This window comes from Corticium candelabrum, chromosome 15 (genome assembly GCF_963422355.1).
Source record: "Corticium candelabrum chromosome 15, ooCorCand1.1, whole genome shotgun sequence".
Taxonomy (NCBI): domain Eukaryota; kingdom Metazoa; phylum Porifera; class Homoscleromorpha; order Homosclerophorida; family Plakinidae; genus Corticium; species Corticium candelabrum.
Window position 1 is genome coordinate 1,304,594 of NC_085099.1, and position 22,500 is coordinate 1,327,093.

At 45.2% G+C, this 22,500-nt stretch overlaps 6 protein-coding genes across 7 annotated transcripts in view; 1 reads left to right on the forward strand and 5 right to left on the reverse strand.

Moving 5' to 3' along the window:
* The window catches only part of LOC134191168 (zinc finger CCCH-type with G patch domain-containing protein-like), a 4,348-nt gene extending 3,949 nt beyond the window's left edge, over positions 1 to 399 (forward strand). Inside the window, exons 12-14 of the mRNA XM_062659750.1 lie at positions 1 to 61; positions 119 to 201; positions 261 to 399. The exon at positions 1 to 61 is cut by the window's left edge and continues 88 nt beyond it. Of these exons, the coding sequence (XP_062515734.1) occupies positions 1 to 61; positions 119 to 201; positions 261 to 399 (283 nt within the window). The remainder of the gene's footprint in view (positions 62 to 118; positions 202 to 260) is intronic.
* LOC134191167 (RNA-binding protein RO60-like) lies at positions 199 to 2,216 on the reverse strand. The gene has a single exon (XM_062659749.1). It carries the CDS (start codon positions 2,103 to 2,105, stop codon positions 444 to 446), a length of 1,662 nt encoding a protein of 553 aa, XP_062515733.1. The 5' UTR covers positions 2,106 to 2,216; the 3' UTR covers positions 199 to 443.
* Positions 2,217 to 3,038: 822 nt separating this feature from the next.
* LOC134190826 (uncharacterized) lies at positions 3,039 to 6,240 on the reverse strand. Its single transcript, XM_062659344.1, has 4 exons — positions 5,418 to 6,240; positions 3,995 to 5,376; positions 3,649 to 3,904; positions 3,039 to 3,355 (listed from the first exon to the last, which is right to left on the reverse strand). The coding sequence occupies exons 1-4, from the start codon at positions 6,238 to 6,240 to the stop codon at positions 3,039 to 3,041; spliced, it is 2,778 nt and encodes a 925-aa protein (XP_062515328.1).
* Positions 6,241 to 6,332: 92 nt separating this feature from the next.
* LOC134190828 (octapeptide-repeat protein T2-like) lies at positions 6,333 to 7,010 on the reverse strand. Its single transcript, XM_062659345.1, has one exon. It carries the CDS (start codon positions 7,008 to 7,010, stop codon positions 6,333 to 6,335), a length of 678 nt encoding a protein of 225 aa, XP_062515329.1.
* A 1,500-nt stretch (positions 7,011 to 8,510) lies between these two features.
* On the reverse strand, positions 8,511 to 13,634 carry LOC134191373 (glycerophosphocholine phosphodiesterase GPCPD1-like). 2 transcript variants are annotated; one of them, XM_062659982.1, is made up of 17 exons: positions 13,187 to 13,634; positions 13,007 to 13,120; positions 12,513 to 12,673; positions 12,372 to 12,440; positions 11,285 to 11,448; positions 11,182 to 11,217; positions 11,006 to 11,125; positions 10,790 to 10,952; positions 9,948 to 10,144; positions 9,800 to 9,892; positions 9,641 to 9,712; positions 9,506 to 9,577; positions 9,377 to 9,442; positions 9,190 to 9,314; positions 8,987 to 9,122; positions 8,760 to 8,920; positions 8,511 to 8,643 (listed from the first exon to the last, which is right to left on the reverse strand). In XM_062659982.1, the coding sequence occupies exons 1-17, from the start codon at positions 13,426 to 13,428 to the stop codon at positions 8,616 to 8,618; spliced, it is 2,019 nt and encodes a 672-aa protein (XP_062515966.1). In that variant the 5' UTR covers positions 13,429 to 13,634; the 3' UTR covers positions 8,511 to 8,615. The 2 variants fall into 2 exon arrangements, with proteins under 2 accessions (XP_062515966.1, XP_062515967.1); XM_062659983.1 differs by having other exon boundaries at positions 13,007 to 13,124; positions 13,187 to 13,267.
* Positions 13,635 to 13,761: 127 nt separating this feature from the next.
* LOC134191372 (laminin subunit gamma-1-like) overlaps positions 13,762 to 22,500 on the reverse strand; it is a 9,313-nt gene continuing 574 nt past the window's right edge. The window contains exons 1-11 of the mRNA XM_062659981.1: positions 22,085 to 22,500; positions 19,751 to 19,933; positions 19,536 to 19,688; positions 18,464 to 19,381; positions 18,265 to 18,405; positions 17,046 to 18,125; positions 16,419 to 16,985; positions 16,069 to 16,359; positions 15,863 to 16,003; positions 14,552 to 15,801; positions 13,762 to 14,493 (exon numbers count right to left, since the gene is read on the reverse strand). The exon at positions 22,085 to 22,500 is cut by the window's right edge and continues 574 nt beyond it. Of these exons, the coding sequence (XP_062515965.1) occupies positions 13,966 to 14,493; positions 14,552 to 15,801; positions 15,863 to 16,003; positions 16,069 to 16,359; positions 16,419 to 16,985; positions 17,046 to 18,125; positions 18,265 to 18,405; positions 18,464 to 19,381; positions 19,536 to 19,688; positions 19,751 to 19,933; positions 22,085 to 22,500 (5,668 nt within the window). The 3' untranslated portion in view covers positions 13,762 to 13,965. The remainder of the gene's footprint in view (positions 14,494 to 14,551; positions 15,802 to 15,862; positions 16,004 to 16,068; positions 16,360 to 16,418; positions 16,986 to 17,045; positions 18,126 to 18,264; positions 18,406 to 18,463; positions 19,382 to 19,535; positions 19,689 to 19,750; positions 19,934 to 22,084) is intronic.

Genomic DNA, 22,500 nt, shown 5'->3' on the forward strand with positions numbered 1-22,500 from the left:
ACAAAAGACAAATGATAGCAGAGGTAGTAACCTAAAACTAGAAGGAAACCTCAATGTAAAAGTATGTTGCATTGTACTGTGCCGTTATCATATCGATTCACTGATATTTGTTCAAAAGCTTGTAAAGATTCAAGAACAACTGAGATCACTAGAAAAGCGGCTGACATCACTGCAGCAGTCCCTTGACAGGAATATGAATAAGTATTAAGCACGACAATTTATTTCATTGATGCATTTGATATTCATATCTTATCCATCAGGGACAAGAAAATGACAGCACACGTGCAAGAAAAAATAACAGCATGTGAAAGGGAACAGCAGCAACTGGCAGCAGAAGAAAAGAGAATTCAAAGCAAATTAAAGCAACAGTCATCAGACAAGAAGCTACGATGTTTCTAGTTGTGTACATTATCAAAAATTATAATGCAGTATAAGTAGGTATGCTAAATCTTTCCCAGAACAAAGTTGCGGATAACTTCTGGTGCCGCCGAATCGAAGCCTGCCATATCAAGCATGCCAGCATCATCAGGATCAGCAATAGTGAATCCATTAGACGTCATTCCACACACAATCAACTTGGCATTGATTGCCATTTCTTGTCTGTACAACTTCAGTGCCTTACAGGGATGAACGGATCCAAACCATGTCTCACAATCTGTGTAGACAATAAACACATCAACTTTGGCTTTATTCTTTATTGCCCACTGCATCGGCTGAGCACAGTCTGTGGCTCCCATAGGAACTTTGTTCATCTCCTCCACCACAGTGTCAAGTCGCATTTTGGGGCTAATTGGAAGACGCACTAGTTCATGAGAGAAGCCCAGCATATGGTAGTTTTTCTCACATCTGGCTGTTACCATGCTCATTGCTGCAGCAGCTGTACTAGCCTCTATGCTAGATCCATTGACAGGCGAGTCCATCGAGCCACTCACATCAATTGCAAGAAGGAAGCGCTTCCCAGTCGGCTCTACAAACTTGAAAGATTTATAGAATGCGTCATCAAGGGAGTCTACAATGGTTTGGTTCACATCCCAAACCAGTTTGCCTTTCTCCCCTCGTCCCTTCTGATAAGTCTTCAGTGCCAACAACACATTAAATGGGTGAATACGAGCATTTCTAAGGGCTTCATTATTTTGTAGTCGATGACAGACCATTTTGGCTTGGTCACTAAGAGGGGAGAGAAGACCAATAGACGACATCTTCCCAAGATTTCGGATCATTGCTGTCAAAGGCATTTTGTCAAGCAATGCATCCCACACCTTGCAGCTATTCAGGTGGATAGTTGGGATATGCTCTCTGACGAGAGTATGTTTGTGGATCATTGCCACAACTTTCTCTTCATCTTGCAAAGTCTTGACGTCCTCTGCTGCTTTGAGAAAAGACAATGTTTTCTGAATGACCGGATCATCGTTTGAGCCATAGTCTTTCTCAGCCTGGCCTAGACCTTTCACGATTGCTTTCACCACCAGTGCAACTCCATCAGACGATGGCTTGATATGAGAAAGTCGAGCCAAGTCTAGATGTGACCATCCATTTCTCTGTTTGTACTTCGTAACGGCCATAGCTAGCTGCAGTGGTCTTTTCTCATATGCATTATACCACTCTTGCACAGCTCGTCTGTGAGCTCGACCCCAGCCTGTTCCACTGCTGAGACTCTCACAAAAATCAACGAAAGCAAAGAGGTGCGTAGGGATGCGACAAACTCGACTGAGAACTTCATAGGCAGCACGTTTCACATCCACATCCCCAATGCGAGCACACAAGGCCAGTGCAAAGATGATCGGATTTTGCTTAGCAGCTCTTCCTTCCTGACTGAAAGAGACGATTTCCTCGATAACGTCCGTTCCTTTGCCGTCTGCAAGTAATCTGCTGATGCACTGAGCATTCTCTAGTCCCAACTTCTTCTCTCCAACGTAGTATGTTCCACCCTCCGATCCCAAACAGAGGAATCGCCTGAGACGGTTAAGATCAGACACTGCAAATACAAAGCCTCCGGCGTTTCCTCGAACCTGTTTACCAGAAAGAGGCCGAGACTGAGGGCACGACGGTTCCTCACTCTCATCCATAGCCTCACTTTCGTGGAACGGAGAGATCGAGGAGGTCATCGTTTGCAGAATACGACCCTGTCTGTGAAGTAAGCTCAATAAAAAGATTTCGCACTGTATAAAACGTTTGTGCTCTCCTGCTGCTGTCTCATCAAAAACGTCTGCTGACTGTGCACGGAGTCCCGGATAATGTCAGCTTGTGGTGTAATCACAGGGATTGCACGCGGATTGCATGTTTCACGCTAACTTTACAGATATCCAGCCTAAATGCCAACGATACGTAATGCAAAGTTTCCGTTTTTGAATGCGTATTCACTATTGGTAAAGACTTGCATGTGCAGCAAGTTGTATTGTCTATTTGGTATCAATGCAGCCTATCATAGACTCACGTGCCTGTGTGCCATCGTTTGAAGAGTTTTTGCTAACACTGGCAGCAATTATTTGACATATTTTCAGTGATTTGTTCTGTAGTTTATGTTAATATTAATTCTGCATTCTGATGTCATTCTAGTACTAAAATAATAATGGGTGCTCATTGCATTCCTACCTGTGCGAGCGAGCACGCACTATACAGCTGCAGAGTAAAATTGCTGCAGGGCAACGTCTAAGATAGTAAAGGATCAGGATTAGTAAAGGATTGGGAAAAGAGAGCTGCTACTAGATACCGTAGTAACTTGCAGACGCATTGATTCGGGCAGCATTTCCATAGTCAAAGTGGCAAAAAGCAAAACCCGACTGTTGCATATACTTTACGCATGCGCATGTATGTGCCTATCTATGTATATTAGGATGCTGACGAAAATTTGGAAGATACGTATGGTAGAAAGAAGAATCAGATTTGATGGTAAAGCCGTTGTATCCAGACTTACGTTCACACATATTGATTCTAGTTAACTACACACGTATTTTTTGTAACTAATACAGCGCAAACTGTGTAGTGTAAAGCATTGAATACTCTCATATAGATGTAGCTGCTGCTGCAGTAGTACGGCTTTAGCTGTGGGTTCCTACTGCATCAGTAATATCCGGAGGTACCAAAGCAACATTGGGCTGCAACGGCACAATTAGGTCGTAATGCAAGTTGGGTATGTTCAGAATTTCAATCCGACTGCACGATGGTTGCAATGGAGATTGCCATGAGAAATCTGGTTTAAACAACATCCACTGCCACGATTTCACGTGTGAAGTCAAAACTTCGGTGAAAACATATATTGAAGTTTGCAGAAGGGTAGCCGTAGCACGTATTTCGGCATCAGTAGCCCAAGTTGAAGATATAGCCATACGTTCGACGTATTCATCTGCATAGAATTCTGGAGGAACAAAGTTTCGGCATGAACTGTCATAAAGTTAACAACTTGTTCTCTTGTGACTCGATGTTGCTCGTCACTACCTGTCGAGGCTAGTGCTATGCATCGGAAAAAACAGTTGCCATCTCCTAGAACTGTTGACAGACAACGACCTCGATTTGCGAGTATTGTAGCTGGTTCTATTGTGTTAATATTGTTTACTACTTTTCTTCTTGACCGGTTGTGGCTAACTGGACGGGAGCAACATCTCACAGCATTTTCACTGCCAGAAACATCGAATCTAGTTGTTTCTCTACCAGCACTAGCGGTGTCGAGATTATTGACAGAATTAGCGGCAGTATCAGCAAAAGGAACAGTGACAATAGTAGCACTACCAGTGATAAGAACATCGGCAGCAACAGTGCGCGCAGTATTATTGGTAGCCACAATATCATCACTACCGGTACCAGTGGTATCACCAGAAACAGAATGTATCTTTGATCCCGATCTTGCAAGATGCCGAAAATGACGTAGTGTTGTTTTTGACATTTGACCGTGTCTTTCACTTCTTGCCTACGTAATTTCGATACCTTTTGATTAGACAGTTTTTCTTAGCCGCTCATAATCAATCCTTTGAATTATACACTCTTTTATTTGTCTCACCCGTGAGAGCGCCACAAAAGACAGCCCAGTGGCAAACTCTTTTTCTCCGAGGTCTACGACTGCTCTCTCTAGGGTTAGTCCCTGAGATTTATGAATAGTAATAGCCCAAGCTAGTCTGACAGGTATTTGCGTTCTGCAGAGATGTTTGTCTTCTGATCTCCATGATCTTTCGACTGGAATTATGGGAAAACAGTTTTCACCACCCCATGTCGGACCCGAGTATTTATCAAATTTGACTATGACTGCTATAGGTAAACTCGGGGGTCCGTAGTGTTGGTAAATAATGTCTTCGACACAGCCCATAGCACCGTTCACTAACCCTGCCCGAGTCCAAAGATTCGCAGTCAACATAACGCGTGCATTCACGGAAAGATACAGTAAAGGAGAAAGACCACCGGCGTCTTCGGTAGAAGCATTCCTTGCTTCCTGGCAACTGTGACGAGCTTCCACTCTAGCTATAGGGTTATTTAGCTTTCGCAGATACTCACAATTGTATTCGACAACCCGTTCCAGCCGAGAAAACAATCGTACTGCCTTTTCAAACTCAGTCATATTCTCTGCACCACGTCGACGTACTGCCTCTGGTGTTCTTGTCATCAGAAGATGCCAATCATCTTCAGACACCTGTCCGTTTCTAAGTCTTGCTAGGGTCTCACGAAAATATATTTGTTCTGAATCGTTTCCGGCTTGCCGTCGTATTACAGTCAAAATAACTGCTCTATTCATGGTGAGGTACATCGCTCTTCCAAGATCAGAATCATAGCTTTTGGAGTCCGGATTGAAAAGAGGCGTATCTCCCACTGGAGCAAGTTGTCCAAAGTCGCCTATCATAACGATACCGATGTTTGCAAAAGGCTTTTGAGCCTCTTGAGGGAAAATCTCTGTTAGCCTTCGATGTACTAGAGCCGACTGCTTATGACCGACCATCGACATTTCGCCAATAATGAGATATTTGCAGTCCGCTAATTCGCTCTGGATTTCTTTTAGTGCATGTCCTCGAAGTTCGGAATACTTTCCAGAGTGAATCGACAAGCGCAGCAAAGAGTGAAGAGTTTGACCGTTGATGCTAAAAGCGGCAATACCGGTGGGAGCGACAATACGACACCCGTGTCCTAAGAGTGACCTCGAGCCAGTCCCTGCTGTACCACTAACAATTAGTTTCAATGAGTCAGAGTCGGTACCTGCGTCTGTGACGTCTTTATGAACTCTCACTATGTCATATGCTAGACTTTGGTTGCCATCGAGAGATGCGAGATCAAAGCAAACGGCATGACGATCTGAAAGTCTTGTTGTAGCTTGACTTTGCGCTAGAAACGTCACAGCTTCTTCGACGTTACTGTATCTAGCAGCACTGGCAAGCCAGTCAAACTCACTCTGCTCGTCTGTGATCTGGTCGTTTAATTGTGGCATTGAATGTTGTCACCAGTAACACGACATAAGAGCATCCATTCTTCAGTAGCGTGCCGATTTTCGGTAGAGATTTCTTTCTCTGACGTAACTTCCGTGACCCTAATTTCGGTGCAGTCGGCAAGAAATCGATTGATATTTTTGGAAAGGCTAATGCGCGTTTTCAGTTTACTATTTTCTGGCTTAGTCACAAACTCACCGAATGCTCGAATAGAATCACCGTCAAATGAACTTGTCGAGTCGTCTACCGATCTAAACGGTTTGTATTTCACAAGTTGCTGCATGCAGTAGCGCCTCGATGTTGTTTCACTTTGGCTATTAGGGGTTATCTGAGGAATAATCCTTACGACTACCGGAGTTTCACGTTTCTTTATCCCACACTTTCTCGTTATCCGATAGCTGGCTGCAAAATCCATAAAGCACGTGACCTCAAAGTGTCGAGTACGTGGACGGTTCATGTACATATCTAGCAGCGATGGATGTGTTGCCACATCTCCTTCATCCTGTCGTGCAGTGTCCTGGTCTACTTCTCTTTCACCGTCGAGAGAGGTCACGATAAAAGACCGTGAACATGTAACTAACCGTTCGCCGGTCAAGAGATGGCACGCTTCTTGAGCTGAAAAGTCGTGGTCAGCGACTGACATTGTGAGTAACTTCTGCACGACTTTTTTGATATTGTCATCATCGTTAACGCTGTCGACAACCAACTTAAAGGCCTCTCGCATCGGTACCGACCTGCTCTCGGGCTTGCTCGCATACTTTGCGCAGTACTCGGCTACGCGTCTAGCATTTAGACACACTTGCCTATCCACGTTAGCTCTCCGGCCTTGCAGCTGCATTGGATTGTGGCTGGTACGGGTCGTTCCGTTTCGTCAGAAGTTCTGGTTCCCCATACTCATCGAAGACTATAGTTGTTTGATCTTGCAACTGTTTAGGAAATCCAAACCTGCATTGCCATTCGCCTTTCTGGGTTTTCGAGAGACAGTAAAATGGTGAACAATGAGCGTGACGTTGATTCTGGTAGGCTTCTTTTCCGCGTTTCGTTACAGCTCCTTCCAGTAGCACTGTTTTCAGAGTGTATTTTCGTCTGTTGTTCTTTTTCAAGGCTACCTGAAAGGACTCTGTTTAGTCGTTTTCTCTTTGCGTCCTGTTTTCTTTCATTGCAGGTTGCACTAGTTCTTTTTCGTCGTTGTCTTTGTGCCTCTTGCTCTTTTTCACTACTAGTACCAATAGCTCTTCTCTGACGTTGTCTTTCTGCATTTCGTCCCGTCTCACTACTTCTTGTTGCAGCAGCTCTTCTCTGACGTCGCTTTTCTGCATTTCGTTCCTTCTCACTACTTGTTGCAGCAGCTATAGCTCTTCTCTGACGTTGCCTTTCTACATCCCGTTCTTTGTCACCACTGGTTGCAGCAGCTCTTCTCTGACGTTGCCTTTCTGCATTTCGTTCCTTCTCACTGCTTGTTGCAGCAGCTACAGCTCTTCTCTGACGTTGCCTTTCTGCATCCTGTTCTTTCTCACTGCTAGTTGTAGCTCTTCTCTGATGTTGCCTTGCGGTAACGTCTCGTTTACTTTTAGTAATAGTTACAGAGGCTCGACAATGAGATTTCATTGCGATCGACGTGTGAAGTAATAAACACAACTGAACTATCTAGCTAGATAACCGCGACCAACACAACTCGATACTCACTCACGTATACAGCTCACAACCGTCGAAAGCTGCCACAAAACTGATCACTCTCTAGATAATTAATGTGTAAAGTACTATGAATCTAACCTTGATCAATATTTCACTCGGCTAGATTTAGACGTCGACTGTTGCTGAATGCACTCGATGGACAGCAAATCAGTTTTGTTCGAAATAGCTTCGTACAACTACTAGACCCTCTACTGTCGTAATTTACTTGTTTTCTTTACTTTGCGCGCTCTTCAGTCAATGGTGATTCTGTTCGAAAAGCTGTCACAAAACTGATCACTCTGTAAACAATTTAATGTGTGAAGTACTATGAGTCTAACCGTGATTAATATTTTACTCGGCTAGATTTAGACGTCCTCTATGGAGCGACTGTCGGCAAGCAAAATATTTCAATGCAATTTCAGTCACAAAACATCGGCCGCGGCTAGCGAGATGGCATCGGCCAGGTAGTTAGATCTATGCACGGGTAGATTAGCTACATATTGCTGAATGCACTCGATGGACAGCAAATCAGTTTCGTTCGAAACAGTTTCGTACAATTAGTAAACCCTTTACTGTCGTAAGTGACTTGTTTTCTTCAAATTTCTTTCAGCTGTACTTTGCGCGCTTTGTTCAGTCAATAGTGTCTACCGATGACGTCACATGAAGTGTCACAGTTAGTTACTTAGATCGATAGTCAAGCTAACGGAGAAGCGCCTAACCAACGGTGTAGCCGTGTAAACTACTGTTTCTTCAATTCACTCGTGGGGTGGCTAGTTAGGAGTGGTACACAACGCACAGTAAAACGCGCATGCTTAAACAGTAAGTGAGCAATGTTTCCATGGCGATGTTGGCAGTTGTTAACTTTCATTACATTAGCTAATTATTATTATTAGCTAAGAACAGCATTAACTGTCACAAAAACAGTTATTACAACAATTAACTCAGACGCTATATAAGTCAAACGCTGCTTACGCCTAATTCAATCTTGTTGCCATAGCAATAATTACAGAGTGACGTCACATAACGTGAAGTGTCAATTTTTGGCACCCATCGAGGAAAACAAACAATTATTCAAAATGATCGATTTATAACAGCTGTCCCCTGGGTGTAGGGGTGGTGGAACGCAGTCACATAAGTGAGCATAGTTTCCATAGAAACATCTCTAGTGATGACGTCACATGACATAAACTATTGTATGTTTACTTTCTTCAAAACTAGCAAAGAACGATTCGAATTTATCAATTCATAAACGATTCCCCCGGGTGTAGGGGTGGTGGCGCACGGACGGACGCACGGACGGACATACGCACGGACGGACGCACGGACGGACATACGCACGGACGGACACTCAGAGTACCCCTTTGACGCATTAGAGAGAACTCGCTCGCAAATAATATCTAACTTTGCCCCGGATTCTCAGTAAGACCAGTGAAATAATAGTAATCTGTCACACTATTTAAATCTTCACACTTTATTACAAATACCTTGTCCATACAACAACAAATTACATTGTCACATACACAACAGATCCATACTTCTTCATACAGTTAACTTAAGCTCAGAAATTCTGAAACATAACAATACACCTCTAATTAAATTAGGTCACATGCACAAACAATGAACACACATCCAATATAACATCATACACTGTTTAACCATGGATGTCTAATCTAGACATCTTACCTGTCACAGATCACAGCATGAACCCCAGCTTCCTTTAGTGTAACAACATTTCCAGCATCGCTGTTATCGTCACCCCACGTAAAGACAACCAACCCAGACTTCAGTATCATCTCTAATGAACTCTGATCAGACAAAAGAGGACTTGAAAATGCACTAAGACCCTGCACAATTGACACAAACACGACTGTTACTGATACGATTCCATGCTGCCCCAGTAGATGTGCTACCAATAGACGTTCCGACTTTGCAAACGCTACAGCCGATTCGAAAGTTCGTTGACGAACGTCTTGATACTCCGGCCACGAGTCATTAACTCCACAAGTTAGAAACAAGACCGGATATCGAGGTTGCTTTAAATGTAATCTGCATCCACGATATAACAAACGTCAGCTGTGACGTCATCACAAAATATGCCGATCGTTCGTCTCACATGGTACACAGATCGGGATCAAACGATGCCATAACGATCGGCCTCGACTTTGCATGGCTGAACAACAACTCCAGCAGCAGGTCTGCATACACGTTGCGATCGAAATAAGGCTCAACCGACTCGTCCTTAGAAAACAAATTTCAAATTTCGACAGTTACAAAAAATAGTAACTCAAATAATCTATTACTCGATATGTCTCTGTGTATTTAATATCAATACAAAAGCCTACGTGTTCGGGTACTCTTTCAAAAACCTGAAACATAACGAAGTTTCCGTTATCTCTTTCTTGCAAAAAAAGCTTACTAGCGTTACGTACTTCAACAAGTTTAGGAAAGAATTGCAAATCTTTATGTGGAACACCTTCCAAAGGGCTAGAGATGGGAGCAACCTAAGCATATCAGGATTCATCAAGTAGATGGACGTCATCAATAAACTTGATGAAACAACAAACTCTCAGCATTGACAACTGTTCACTTGTACAGTCTTTTACACTGATTTCCAATTGCTTCGTATCGTCATCAATCTGTAACACACAACATTACCAGTCACAACAATTTTAATATTTTAATATTTTAGTGACTCAAACTAATATAAAGTTGAATCCGCTTACGCCAAGCAAACTGCCGGGTATCTTCAAGTCATGAAACAACACTAGACTTTTGTCTTGAGAAAGTTGAACATCAAACTCGATATAGTCTGCCCCCTAAAACGTACAACTGTACGTGAACCAAACTACCCGTAATATTTCATTGACTGACATGGTCGACGGCTGATAAAAATGAATGAATGCTGTTTTCGGGTATATCTGATTGTTTGTTGAACTTGTCCAAAGTTAGAGACATTCCCATTCCCCTATGACCGATGTACAAGGGACGACGATAATTCCAGTCGTAACAATGAGACAGTGATAGATCCATGAGTGTCTCATCAAATGGCATAATCTTCAAAAAGTCAACTAATAGACAGAAATCAACATCAGATACAATGCTAAAAATGAGACAATTTGTGTAAGACATGTCAAGGACACCCGTCCCAATATTAGTTAATGCCCACAGCTATTTCTGCCATGCCAAAGCCCAAACTTCGAGATTCATGCAGGTGCAAGTATTACATGCATCAGAAGTAAGACAACAGAAATCAAAATGAAAGCCATTAATGTAGTTAGCTTGCAATGTAATATAAACAAAACAGCGGCAGTAGAGCTGGGGAGGAGACGAGGCAATTTCCCTCCCCCAATTTGACAATCAACAACTGCAAAGAACTTTTGGAAGAAAAATATTTGAATTTTCGTACTCCATGGCGTACGAATGTGTTCACCAGAACTATAGATGTGTGTAAGCACTTTCTGTTGCCTATTAAAAAGTGGTATTTATTACGTTAAAGTTCAACACTAGAAAGCGCTTCCCGACAGAAATTGTCGACAACACACTCTTGCTTAGGCATGGAGATCTTCATGTACTCCGACATCCGTTTATGCCCCGTTTCCCAACTTGCGAGTCGCTCCACCGCCACTGCAAACTAATGAGAGATTGATTAAAAACTAAGCCATTATATAATGATTATAGTTATGAAACTTGACCGCTAGTTGCATTAGAATTACCCGATAGGCTGCCAATGGGTTGGAAAGAAGAAGAGCCAGCAGCAAACACAGTCACAGCCACAACACCATTGGTGCCTTTCAATTGATCCGGAACCAGGCAGCACATACCCAACGGCTGATTCGAGTCAGAACTCCCATCAGCATACAAATACATAGTAAACATCTATAACACAACAATGTAGTACAAGTTGCCCAACAAAGCAACGACACACGTACAAGCTTGTCTACATGAAATGTCTGCGTCGTAAATACAAGCATGTTATTCTGCTCGCATTCCAAACTCACTCCACAAGATGGCTGCAAGTTAAACGTATCACACTTTGAACCACGAAGCAACTACAGCAAACTACACCGTGTCAGAACCCCAGACTTTTGTGATATATCCAATTTACCTTGACTATTGTATGAGGAGGCACCAACGTCTGATTCTATAACAGTAACAGCTTGTTACAGACATACGTATACATAACGCTGGCAGATAGTTCTGATTCCTACAGTGCTAGGAGTGTAACTCGGATTCACTCTGATTGAAAGTTGCTTTGTCTGTTCCTTGCTGATTGTCCACAAATTGATAGGATAAACCTCGGTGTCATGAAATCGCAAGTGAATTTCCGTTTGCCCTGTTAGACACCCGCTGCTGACCGAATTCATTTCAGTCCCTGTGAGCACAGTATACATATCATTAGAAACAAGTCGTTTACTTTGAAGAGTAAACAGAAAGCTGAGAAAGAAGTGAGAGCACCATATTTCCTTATGAGGTGATTGAACTGTTAATAGCAAATAATATTTGTTTTTTGTTTTTAATGTGGCAAAAGCAGTCTACCTATTACTAAGAATAGTACAGTGCATATGACCTAATTTACTACCACAAACACACACACACACACACACACACACACACACACACACACACACACACACACACACACACACACACACAACTCTCTCTCTCTCTCTCTCACACACACACACACACACACACACGTCGATCTGTGCATACATAAACTCACACAGCAAGCCGAGCCGAGCCACAACAGCCTGTACCAGCCTAGCATGCCAGACTGCGTTTACACGACACAACCTTTAGTATCAAGCCAATGCTTCTGATGGGTGTGTTGTTAGTGTGTGTTATACACTTGAAATCAACATAGTTTGCATTTTTATCTCACATTCGCAACAGATAGAATTCAAGCTGCTTCTGTTTTCTACTCAACGGCTTTACAACATACAGTCAAATCGGGAAACTTGTAGAACATTTTATGAGGCAACGTCCTATTTATGTATAAGAAGTGTAGGTCTACCACCAGTCGACTGTCGAAGCAACAAAGTTCAAGAGCTTGTTCCTTGCTGTCATTGCCTCGGCAAATATGGCGAGGCTCTCATCCCAGCATGGATAGCATTTGCACAACATACCTGACCCGAGTCAGCCAGAGCTGGTCCGGCTAGAAAGCACGGCTCGGCACGGCTCAGCCCACGTTTACACGTGCCTTCCAAAGCAAGCCAGCACGGACTGGCCCACTTACAAGTGCTTGTGTAAATGGGCTATAAGATCAATAACAAGATACAATGTACGTAGAATCACCTGCAGGTACATGACTAATGAGAGTGGACAGAGTACCATCATCTTGACAAACTTCAAATTCCCGGCCAGCTGCAGAATACAAAGCATTCTCTCTCTTTCGTCTACATATATAACGGTCAACATTATCATTGTTTTAAATACCAAGAACACCAGGATCTGGAGGCTGAAAACATCGAGGTTTGATTCCCGACTCCCATGCAGTCATGACAGCACCATTTCTCCCATCCAAGTCTTCGCAAATCAGATAGCGGTAGTATAGAGTCTTTCCAACTTGTGACTTGACAACACATTGCCAAAGTCCACTAGAATAAGAAATCTATTTATGTCTCTAGCAGCTTTAACACACACACACACACACACACACACACACACACACACACACACACACACACACACACACACACACACACACACACACACACACACACACACACCACACACCACACCACACCACACCACACCACACCACACACACACACACACACACACACACACACACACACACACACACACACACACACACACACACACACACACACACACACACACACACACCACACACACCTGTCCCAGACCCATAGTGTCTGCCTTCGTGTTGGCGCTACACGGGTCTGGGACGCCGAGGCTAAGCTCACCTTCCGTCAGTGCTGAGAGCAATTCGTTTGCTAAACTTCCAACTTCCAAGTTGAAGAATGTTACCAACCATCCACACACTCTGTTTCGATTCGGTCGAGACTCTGACAACGAACCTGACTTTCAAAGGTAGCCACCTAGTACTAGCAGCTACGCAAACAACACCAATCGTGTTCTCTTACTGCAGATTTCGACCGTCGGAGCCGTCACGTCCGCCATCGCCTACAACACACAAAAGCAAAAGGCGCTCGCGAACAAAGAAGGCAAATCCTGGAAGTGTAGGAGCGCGCGCTAGACTCAGGTCGGTCTCATTTCTTGGGAGACGGTCTGGAACTTCGAGGCTAAATAACGGTTCTGAGAAAACATATAGGTATGTGCTTGATTTATGCTGAAGGCAGAAGAATGTATAAAACAGAAATTGCATGGTGTGACACTTAATTTAAAGTTAACTCAATTTGGTTACACTGGCAACGCACATGTCCCGTATAATCTACAACACACCCTCACAGACTGACAAACTATGTAACGCTATATACAAACTACTTATATTTGTAAAGCTATATACGTAGCTACCCACTCTCCTAATTGTTCATGTGGTTCTCCTTTAGTTCTTCTCTTCTCGCAGCGCCAATCTGTGACAACACTACGACATGTCCCGTATAATAGACAACTCCACACACATAATTTGCCATCGCCGAGCCAACTGCATAGTCAGTATCATATTATCACACAGCATTGTACCAATGGAAAGTGACCATTTTGTGGAAAGTAATTACCATTTTTAGAGTTTTTGAAAGTCTTGCATTACAATAGTGTTGGTACGTACATCAAATCAACAAGTTTCCAGACCAAAATCCTACCAGTTATATCTAAATATTAGTAACACTAGCATCTCCTGTCATCCACCACCAAATATGAAACCATCGATCAGTCTGCTAAATCGTCCAACCGGCAGCCTATATCAACGACAATCAGTACCACAATCTCTCCTTGCAAAGCAAGTCGGAGGCCCAGGAATCGACGCATTGATACGTTGCAGTCGCAGTACTTCGCCTTCCAACACATCCAGTCTGATATCATAATCCGCTATCTGTCTCCTCTGCTCGGTATCTCTGGCTTCGAATTCCTTTATCACCTCACTCACTTGGAATTCGTTGAGTGACGTCTCAATCCCGGCCAACTGTTGTTCGATCCAGTCGAGCGTCGATGTATCGAGAGTTCCATTCGCTTTCAGTAGCCTGTCCATATCTCCCAGCCTTCGCTGTAACGACGTCGCCTCCTTGCCGGCTCGGGTAGCGATGGTCTGTGAAAGATTGGCCGTCATAGCGACAGCGGCGATCCTTCCAGTCTGTCTGGATACTTCCTCGTCGAGACTCTTCCAGCTATTGTATGTCGCATTAGCATCCTCTTCTAGCTTCAAAAACGTGGCTAGCACGCTTTCTGCATCTCTGAGTGCCTGCTCTGACCTTTCCTTTTGAGCCATCGAATCCTACAAAACAATACACATCATGACCATGACAAACTAAATGCCCGAAAATCGTATATACAGTTGCCGCTTTCTGAGCCAGATCTTCAGCAAGTTTACCGACACGTAGTGCTTCGCTTGCGTTACTTCTCGCTGCATCCAACGTAGCTTGAGCACTCTTGGATAGCTCCCGTGTCTTGATCTTCTTCGCCACTGCTTTCTTGATGGCATCCAAAGCACGAAGAATGTCTCTCTTCGTTTTCTCTAACGTCTCCGTGATGTCCTCCACCTTTTCCTTCAGCATCTCCGCTTCGCTCAACAACAATCTCCCCCTATTCGATGCATTCTCCGCTCGGTACTTCGCCGCATTCACAATTGCTAAAAGCTGCGCCGCAAGCTGCTGGGATTTCTTGCCTTCCTCTAGCAACTTATCCACATCAGCTTTCGCACCGCGAACGAACCGAATGATGCCAATGTTATCTTGTAGTAGTTTCATTGCATCGGCTACCAACTGACTTGCATTGCCAAGAGCATCAGAAGCGCGTTGCACAAGACCTTCCGAGTCAATAGACGACAGAGGCATCTTGGCAAGTTCGAGAACTCGTTTCGATTTGTCCAACACTTCCTTAGATTCACGAGTAGCATCGTTCACTGCCTGCTCGGCTTGATTGGCCAGCATCGACGCATTGCTGATATCATCAACAAGTTTCTCGACAACCGTAATCGCTTTCTTTTGCAATTCTACGGCATCCTTCGCTATCTGGTTGGCATTCCTCGCAATTATCAACGCATCACTCGCATCCATCTCAATCTCGGTCGCGCTCATCTCCTGACCGTCTGCCGTTCTCTTAGCATCTGCAAGAATACGTTGCAACTGTCTCTGTTGCCCTCGACCGCTCTCGGCAGCAGCATTAGCATCATCAAGAGCTCTTTGAGCACCGTTCTTAATCCGGTCACGAATGTTATTAATAAGCTCCACGATTTCAATGACCACCGATTCAGAGTTGATCACCGTATTCCTCGCAACATTTCCCGAAGATTCGCCAGCAATCAGAGTAATGTTAATCCGAGAGAGATGCTCACCAAACTGCCTGATAAGCTCATCGAGTCTATCCACCTCTCCGATAAGAAACTCATCACGAGATTTGGCATCCTTCGTATCGTTCAGTAACCGACTGATGTCTTCACGTGTCTGCTGCAAAGCCTTATCAAAATCCTCACTCGAAACTCGACCTCCTGTCGGCACATCCCGAAGTAGCACCTCGAGTTCCTTCATTTTAGCAATGAGTCTATCGTAAACTGCTTTCACCTGACGAAAGCATTCGGGGCATTCTGAACATACGCACTCAGTTTAGCAACACGGGTGCATACGATCACAACACGTATTACATACCGACACATCCGCGATCCAAATCGTGTGTACCCAACATACATTGGTCGCACTTTTCTCCCATCACTCCCGCCTTACACATACACACGCCCGTCACGTTGTTACACTGTAGATCTGCCGAGCCTCTCGGATCGCAACCACACGCTACAAACACGAAACATTCAACCCTTGCTACTCATGAATATCAAACAACCACAAAATCGATTTACCACTACATCCCGTCTCACTCAGACGATAATATCCGACGCTACAGACGTCACACTTCTCGCCTTCGACGCCGACTTTGCAACGACACTGTCCGTTGCTGTCGCACTGAGAACTGTTACTACCGACAGGATCACAGTCGCACGAAGTGCAACCGTTCCCGCTCTGGAGACCGTAATGATCGCGTATGCATCGACCGCAATCGTCTCCTTCGACGTTTCGTTTACAGTTACAGACACCCGTTCTGTGATCGCATAGATCGCCCGGCTCGGTGCCCCACCGATTGCAGCTACACGCTACAAAACAAGAAACCCATGACGAAGCACTAGGTTACGGCCATAACCGTGTGACATACCGATACAATTCTTTGCTGTTATTGCGTCGCCGAAGTATCCCGGTTTACACATCTGGCAGAATCTGCCCGCCGTGTTTCGTGTGCACTTCAGGCATTCGCCGGTCGAACGATTGCAGTTACCCGTATCGTCCAAATCGATGTTTCCGTTGCATCGACAGTCCGAGCAGCCGGACACATTGCCGTGCCGACCAAGCGGATCGCCGAAATAACCGTCCATGCACACTTCGCATCGTGATCCTGTGTGTCCGGGAAGGCAATCCGAACACACGATATCGCCCGTCAACGTCACCTCACATGCTGCACCAAATCGTCCCGGATCGGTCGCGTAAGGACACGGACATCGTCGGCAATCGCTCGGTGATCCACGCGTTGCATCGCCGTAATAACCTACAGCACACAGTTGACATCGGTTGCCTTGCGTGTTCTCCTTGCATTCGGAGCAGACACCCGTATCCGAATCACACGTGTTTGAGTGATTGTTGCACTCGCAAGGTACACAATTCGATCTTGGTCCTAAACCCGGTCGCTCGCGCTTGTATCCGGATGCACACAGCTCGCAAGACAAACCTAAGTCAAAACAACCGATTTACTAAACAATATAAAACGATCCCAAATGCGTGCACTTACTGGTGTGACTCGGTGGACAAACACACTGTTCCACTGATCGAACGAACGTCCCGTTGTCTCCCTCTACTGCAGTTTCTAGCTTAAAATTGTACAATAAAATCGTGCTCTTGTCTCCCGGTACGTACGACGCTCGAACCCGGATACTTGAAACCGAGCTGAGCACATCGATCATGTTCAACTTCAGTAACGACCTCGTGACAGGTTGAAATGCAAACTCATCTAGACGAATCTCAAAAGTTTGCATATTGTTTGTCGGTAGTTTGTCCAGGGAGGCGAATACCGTCCCTCTGCTCGACTCGATAAACACATCTTGCCCTTGAGCTTGACTTGACGGCTCGTCGGTTGTAAACCGAAGCTGGAATGACATCTTCATCATGTACGACTTCCGTAGGTCGCCTAAGAATTTCTCCGGAGCAACAAAGAAGACATCGTTCGCGCCGTCACTAATAACACGAACTGCCTTCTTTCCCTTCCTGTAATCTAATGTCCAATCATCGCCTCTGCTATCCACGGAACTCCAGCCGTCGTCATCAGAATCAAAGTCCGAACTTATTTCGTTCATTACGAACCCGCTAGCCGAGTCGCAACCAACCGAGTGGCCAAAGCAAAAACATTTTTGGCATCCATACGGATTATCTTCGTTTTTATTAAAAGCGTAATCTTCACAATCGATGCACAAGGTGCCCCTCGTGTTGTTCTTACATGAGCATATGCCATCCGTGTCGCAGTCTAAGTTCTCAGAACCTGCCGGGTCGCATTCACACGAGACACAACCAGTGATAGTAAGACGATGGTGATCGGGTATGCACTGATCGCATGTCGCTCCAGTCACGTCCCTTCGGCAATCACATTTCCCGTCGTCGCTACACAGAACCGAAGTCGAACCGAATAAATTACATCGACACTCCTCGCAACCCTCTCCGCTGCTGAACCCGAAAAGCCGCGGGAGACACTGAGTGCAGCGTCGACCGGCCTCTCCAGGTAAATTAGACATGTTTGCGACTCCCGGTAGACAAGGACATTGTCCTGTTGTAAGATCACAAACGCCACTCACCGAGCCGGTCACATCACAGCTACATGCTAAAGGATGAAACACACGAATCAATACAAACTATGTACAACGACGACTAGTGTTGTGTGTGTGCGTGTAGTGTGTGTGCGTGTGTGTGTGTGTGTGTGTGGCAGCATGTATCTGTTAATTAAATCAATCATAACATACGTTTGCACTCGGACAGTAACTCATAGTGGCCAGGAATGCATCGGTCGCACCGTCGACCTCCAAATCCTACTTTACAACTACACTGCCCGCCGTGCTTCTCACACACGTTATCCTGCGAGCCCGTCAAATCGCAATCACACGCTAAAAAATCACACACAACACAATGCTCACCCATTCATACTCAAGCTATTTCACTCACCTGTCACTCCGTCATTCAACATCGTAGTCACTTCGGCCTCAAATGCCTCGCACTGACGGAAGTTCCCCGTTCGAGTACTCACAGCCGATCGCACTCGTTCGCAGTTGCTAACTATGTCCACCACATCGGATTCAAACTGAACCAACTCTTCAGGGATAGGAATTAGTACGATCGAGTCAATAATCAATTTTCTGTCTACTAGAAGACGTCGAAGCGCATCGTCTGACGATGGCGAACCGGCCGTCAACTCTATCGTGTAGCTTCGACCGCCGCGAAGACAAAGAGCATCATCGAGCTTCCGTGAGACGGCCACACCGGGTGATATCTCAGTCACAGATTGAGTCATACGACTAGAAACTTCATCCCTGCAAATTGGGGCAGTACCAACAAGACGTCCGGGACTAATAGTAACATCCAAGTTGCCCCAATTCACGAATCCATCGAGAGTATACCGAATGTAGACATTGTAGCGGGCATTAAGAGGAGCAACCACGATCGGAAAAATTATTGAATTGCCCTCGACGATGATGGCCACACCACGACCGGTATAGACGACTTCGTGGCCGTCAACTGATGTATCAAACACAAAGCTTCCAGTGCCGTCCTCGGCTTCGTAGGTGAGAAAATCAAGTCTTGGAAAGAAGTATCCGTCTCGAGGCTCAGAGCAATCTCTTCGAAAAACGTTCGGCCAGCAAGTGCACGCACCGGTGTCTTTATTGCATGTTGTATCCTGCGAGCCTGCTGGGTAACAATTGCATGGGGTACAACCGACAGGATTGCTGTTATCCAGGCCGTAGAAACCATCCCTGCATTGATTACATCGTCTTCCCACCACATTGTCCTTGCATCTGCATTGGCCAGTCGACTTGTCACACTCCCGGTCGCCATCAATCGTTCCAGGAGAGAAACAATCACAAGCTGCAACACACATACACATACAAAACACACACACACACACACACACACACACACACACGCATGCACACACGCATGCACACACACACACACACACACACACACACACACACAGTCATCATCATCATTCATACACCAAGCAATCTCACTCTCATACCGCTGCACCCTTCACTGTTGCTGGCCTGGAGATTCCAATGTTCTGGCTTGCATCTGTTGCATTTTCGACCCTCAACGTTCGGTTTGCAAGGGCACTGCCCCGTTCTGGAATTGCACCCGCTCGTCGTCACACCATTCGGATTACACCTACACTCTAACACAGATGTCACACGTTAGATCCAACTCTGCAAGTGTAACACACGTGCATGCGCATACCCTGGCATGGGTTCGGCATGTCAATCGTTTTGTCTCTCCCCAGGTAGTATCCCACTATGCAACGCTCGCAGTGCTGTCCCTCGGTGTTGTTACCACAATTGAGGCAAACGCCGCCATCTGCCGTCCTCTCGTACAGCCTCTCATCCAACACACACCGCATCGAATGCCCATTACAATCACAGCCTGAAACAAAAACGAATCCCATCACAACAGAATGCAACAAGTAACACAAAGCCATTGCATTGGGAAAATAAGTGAGTCAATGTGATTTCCGTGAAAGAAAGACGCAAGGTTTAATACCAGATTTTCGCTCCCAGAATGATTGTACAGTGCAATGCTAAAGATGCTGTAAATCCAGAAAATTTTATACTCAAATTCTAGTACTTCTGCATATGAAGTAGTTCATCAGTACAGGACATCGGTACTGTACTGTAGCCAAATTTGAGTGCATCTATCTATAATCAATATAGTAAATAAATAATTAATTACATATACATAAATGTCTGTCTGTCTGTCTGTGCTGTGTGTGTGTGTTTGTGTGTGTGTGTGCATACAATGATAAATCAATTTACTAACTAATCTAATTAGCCAGTGCGGAGAACGGGATGGTGGGCTAGTTATTTTATAACTGTAAAAATAGTAAGCCATACTCGAACAGTAACCCATGAGTTACGCTACGCAGGAACATGCTGAACGACTGTCTGCACGTTTTCAGCTGTGCAACGCAGTCTTGGAGCTCCGAGGTGGTAAGTAAAGTGGTTCGGAATATGACAGCTTGTTGTATTACTTGTCCTAGAATAGTAACCCGACTCCCTATGCTCTGAGATGATTGAAAAATAGTAACCCTGGGTTACTTACTACTCACGGACAAAGAAACCCTTTTTCCGGGCGTATACTAGAGCATGGGCATTATTTTGGTCCTAGGCGTATACATGGTCGCAAAATGCTGTCATTTGGCCAGTCATCATCTAGACACTCGAAGACGGAATACCACAAATGCCTGCAATTATCCATTTGCAAGATCAAAAGTACTGGTATCCGTACAGCATCAGCATACACGCAGAAACTAATCACACACGCAAATCAGAGTCGTCGCTCACCCTGAAGCCCGTCATGATCAACAGCATCAGTATCAGTAATTGCACCAAAGAAATGAGTCTGGAGGTAAGCACTTTCACTCAACACTGACACCATGCAGTCATCAAACACACACTGAAGAAGACGGATATTCTGCAAACACCGTGTTGTATATTCTGTGTATGCTTAGCTGGGCGTATACTTGGGCATGGGCGTTTTTCGGGCTGTAAGTTCTGACCTGCCACACCTGGGCGTATATACGGGCATGGGCGTATATACGGGCATGGGCGTTATTAGGGCAAATACGTACCGTATCTGTACGAATATAACTAATTTCATGACTACAAAAATTTCTAGATTTGCAGTGCTAGCGATAACTAGGGATAACCAGGGATAACAATCTACGCAAGCATACCTCATTGGTTGGTCATTGGTTAGTGGTTGGTCTACAGGAGGCGTTACTGTACCCTAGCATTTCATGCCTCGGGTAACGAGTATTGTGTAATAATGTAATGCAAAATAATCGCCACATGAGAATCAAGACTGTGCTATGTGGTGGACAAAGTTGGTTGATATTCCTAGGCTTAGTGGTAACGTGCGTTACTATACTACAGAGTAGGTGTACAGTACAGTACAGTACAGTACAGTACAGTACAGGTTTGGCAACCAGACAAGGAACCTCTAAAGAAACGCCTCACAAGAAGCAGAGGAGGGCATGCAGATGCAGTCAAATCTGGTCACACTCCCAAGTTTTTTAGAGACTAAACACACAGGACACTGCAAGATGGGCCTCACACTTGCCTACCATGTGCTGTACTCAAGTCAGTCTGCCAATTTCCAGAGATGCCCATTTTCCTAATGCTGCCCTAGGCGCTGTTTAGGAAATTCCCGCTAAACACATGACAGTCACGCAGCTGTCCGCTTCCCAACCCACTTCCTACTAATTAGAGCAAATTTCCCACAACTGTAATTGTCTAACTCTAGCGCGCGTTGTTGGTTGGTCGTTGGTTGGTTGTTGGTCGTTAGTCTACGCGTTTCCACGCCTCGGGTAACACAAGTATTGCGTACTAATGTCATGCAAGTAAACATATCGAAGTCGCGCAGCTGTCCGCTTCCGCACTCGGCTTACTGAGAAGTGCGAATTACTAACAATCTGAATCGACACCTGCTGACGTTTCCGGATCAAAACACGCGCAAAAACGAGACCGTGGAAGACGTACGAAGACGCCTAGCGAACACGCGAAGTCACACACTTACGGAGACAGTCGTTGACGTCGTTTCCAGTCGCGCGGCGCCACGGCCGGCCTTGAAAAAACGGTAGACATCGCTCGCAATCCCTGCCCGTCGTTCCGTGTTGACACTCGCAATTCAACATGCCGGTTGTCTCGTCCTCCACGCATCTCGACGCGTGTCCGTTGCACTTGCAGCGAGCACCGATCGAGAGATCCTGCACGGCGTAGTAATACGACCTCAACGTCCTCGTCACGTTGTAAATCTCGTCGCCAAACGTATTCGGCTGTGACAGCTGCACGCGCACGTCCGTCGCCGTCACCCAATCCTGCAGCTCGACACTCGAATCAAACTTGTCGGTCGATTCTCGGTTCTCCACGGTCGCAAACGTCACCGTTCCACCACTGAGAGGTACGATGTTGCTAAACTCGTCCGTACAGATT

What these genes read in the sequence shown, in the direction of transcription:
- LOC134191373 (XM_062659982.1), bottom strand. Translation starts at nt 13,428, where the DNA reads ATGCAATTTCTGTTTTATACATTCTTCTGCCTTCAGCATAAATCAAGC. An exon ending in ACCCATTGGCAGCCTATCGG is followed by an intron (nt 10,145 to 10,789) that starts GTAATTCTAATG and finishes TCTGTCTATTAG; the next exon opens with TTGACTTTTTGAAGATTATG. An exon ending in CATGCTGTGATCTGTGACAG is followed by an intron (nt 8,644 to 8,759) that starts GTAAGATGTCTA and finishes GTTATGTTTCAG; the next exon opens with AATTTCTGAGCTTAAGTTAA.
- LOC134190826 (XM_062659344.1), bottom strand. Translation starts at nt 6,240, where the DNA reads ATGCAGCTGCAAGGCCGGAGAGCTAACGTGGATAGGCAAGTGTGTCTA. An exon ending in CTTTTGTGGCGCTCTCACGG is followed by an intron (nt 3,905 to 3,994) that starts GTGAGACAAATA and finishes GAAATTACGTAG; the next exon opens with GCAAGAAGTGAAAGACACGG. An exon ending in TCTCGACACCGCTAGTGCTG is followed by an intron (nt 3,356 to 3,648) that starts GTAGAGAAACAA and finishes TTGTTCCTCCAG; the next exon opens with AATTCTATGCAGATGAATAC.
- LOC134190828 (XM_062659345.1), bottom strand. Translation starts at nt 7,010, where the DNA reads ATGAAATCTCATTGTCGAGCCTCTGTAACTATTACTAAAAGTAAACGA.
- LOC134191167 (XM_062659749.1), bottom strand. Translation starts at nt 2,105, where the DNA reads ATGACCTCCTCGATCTCTCCGTTCCACGAAAGTGAGGCTATGGATGAG.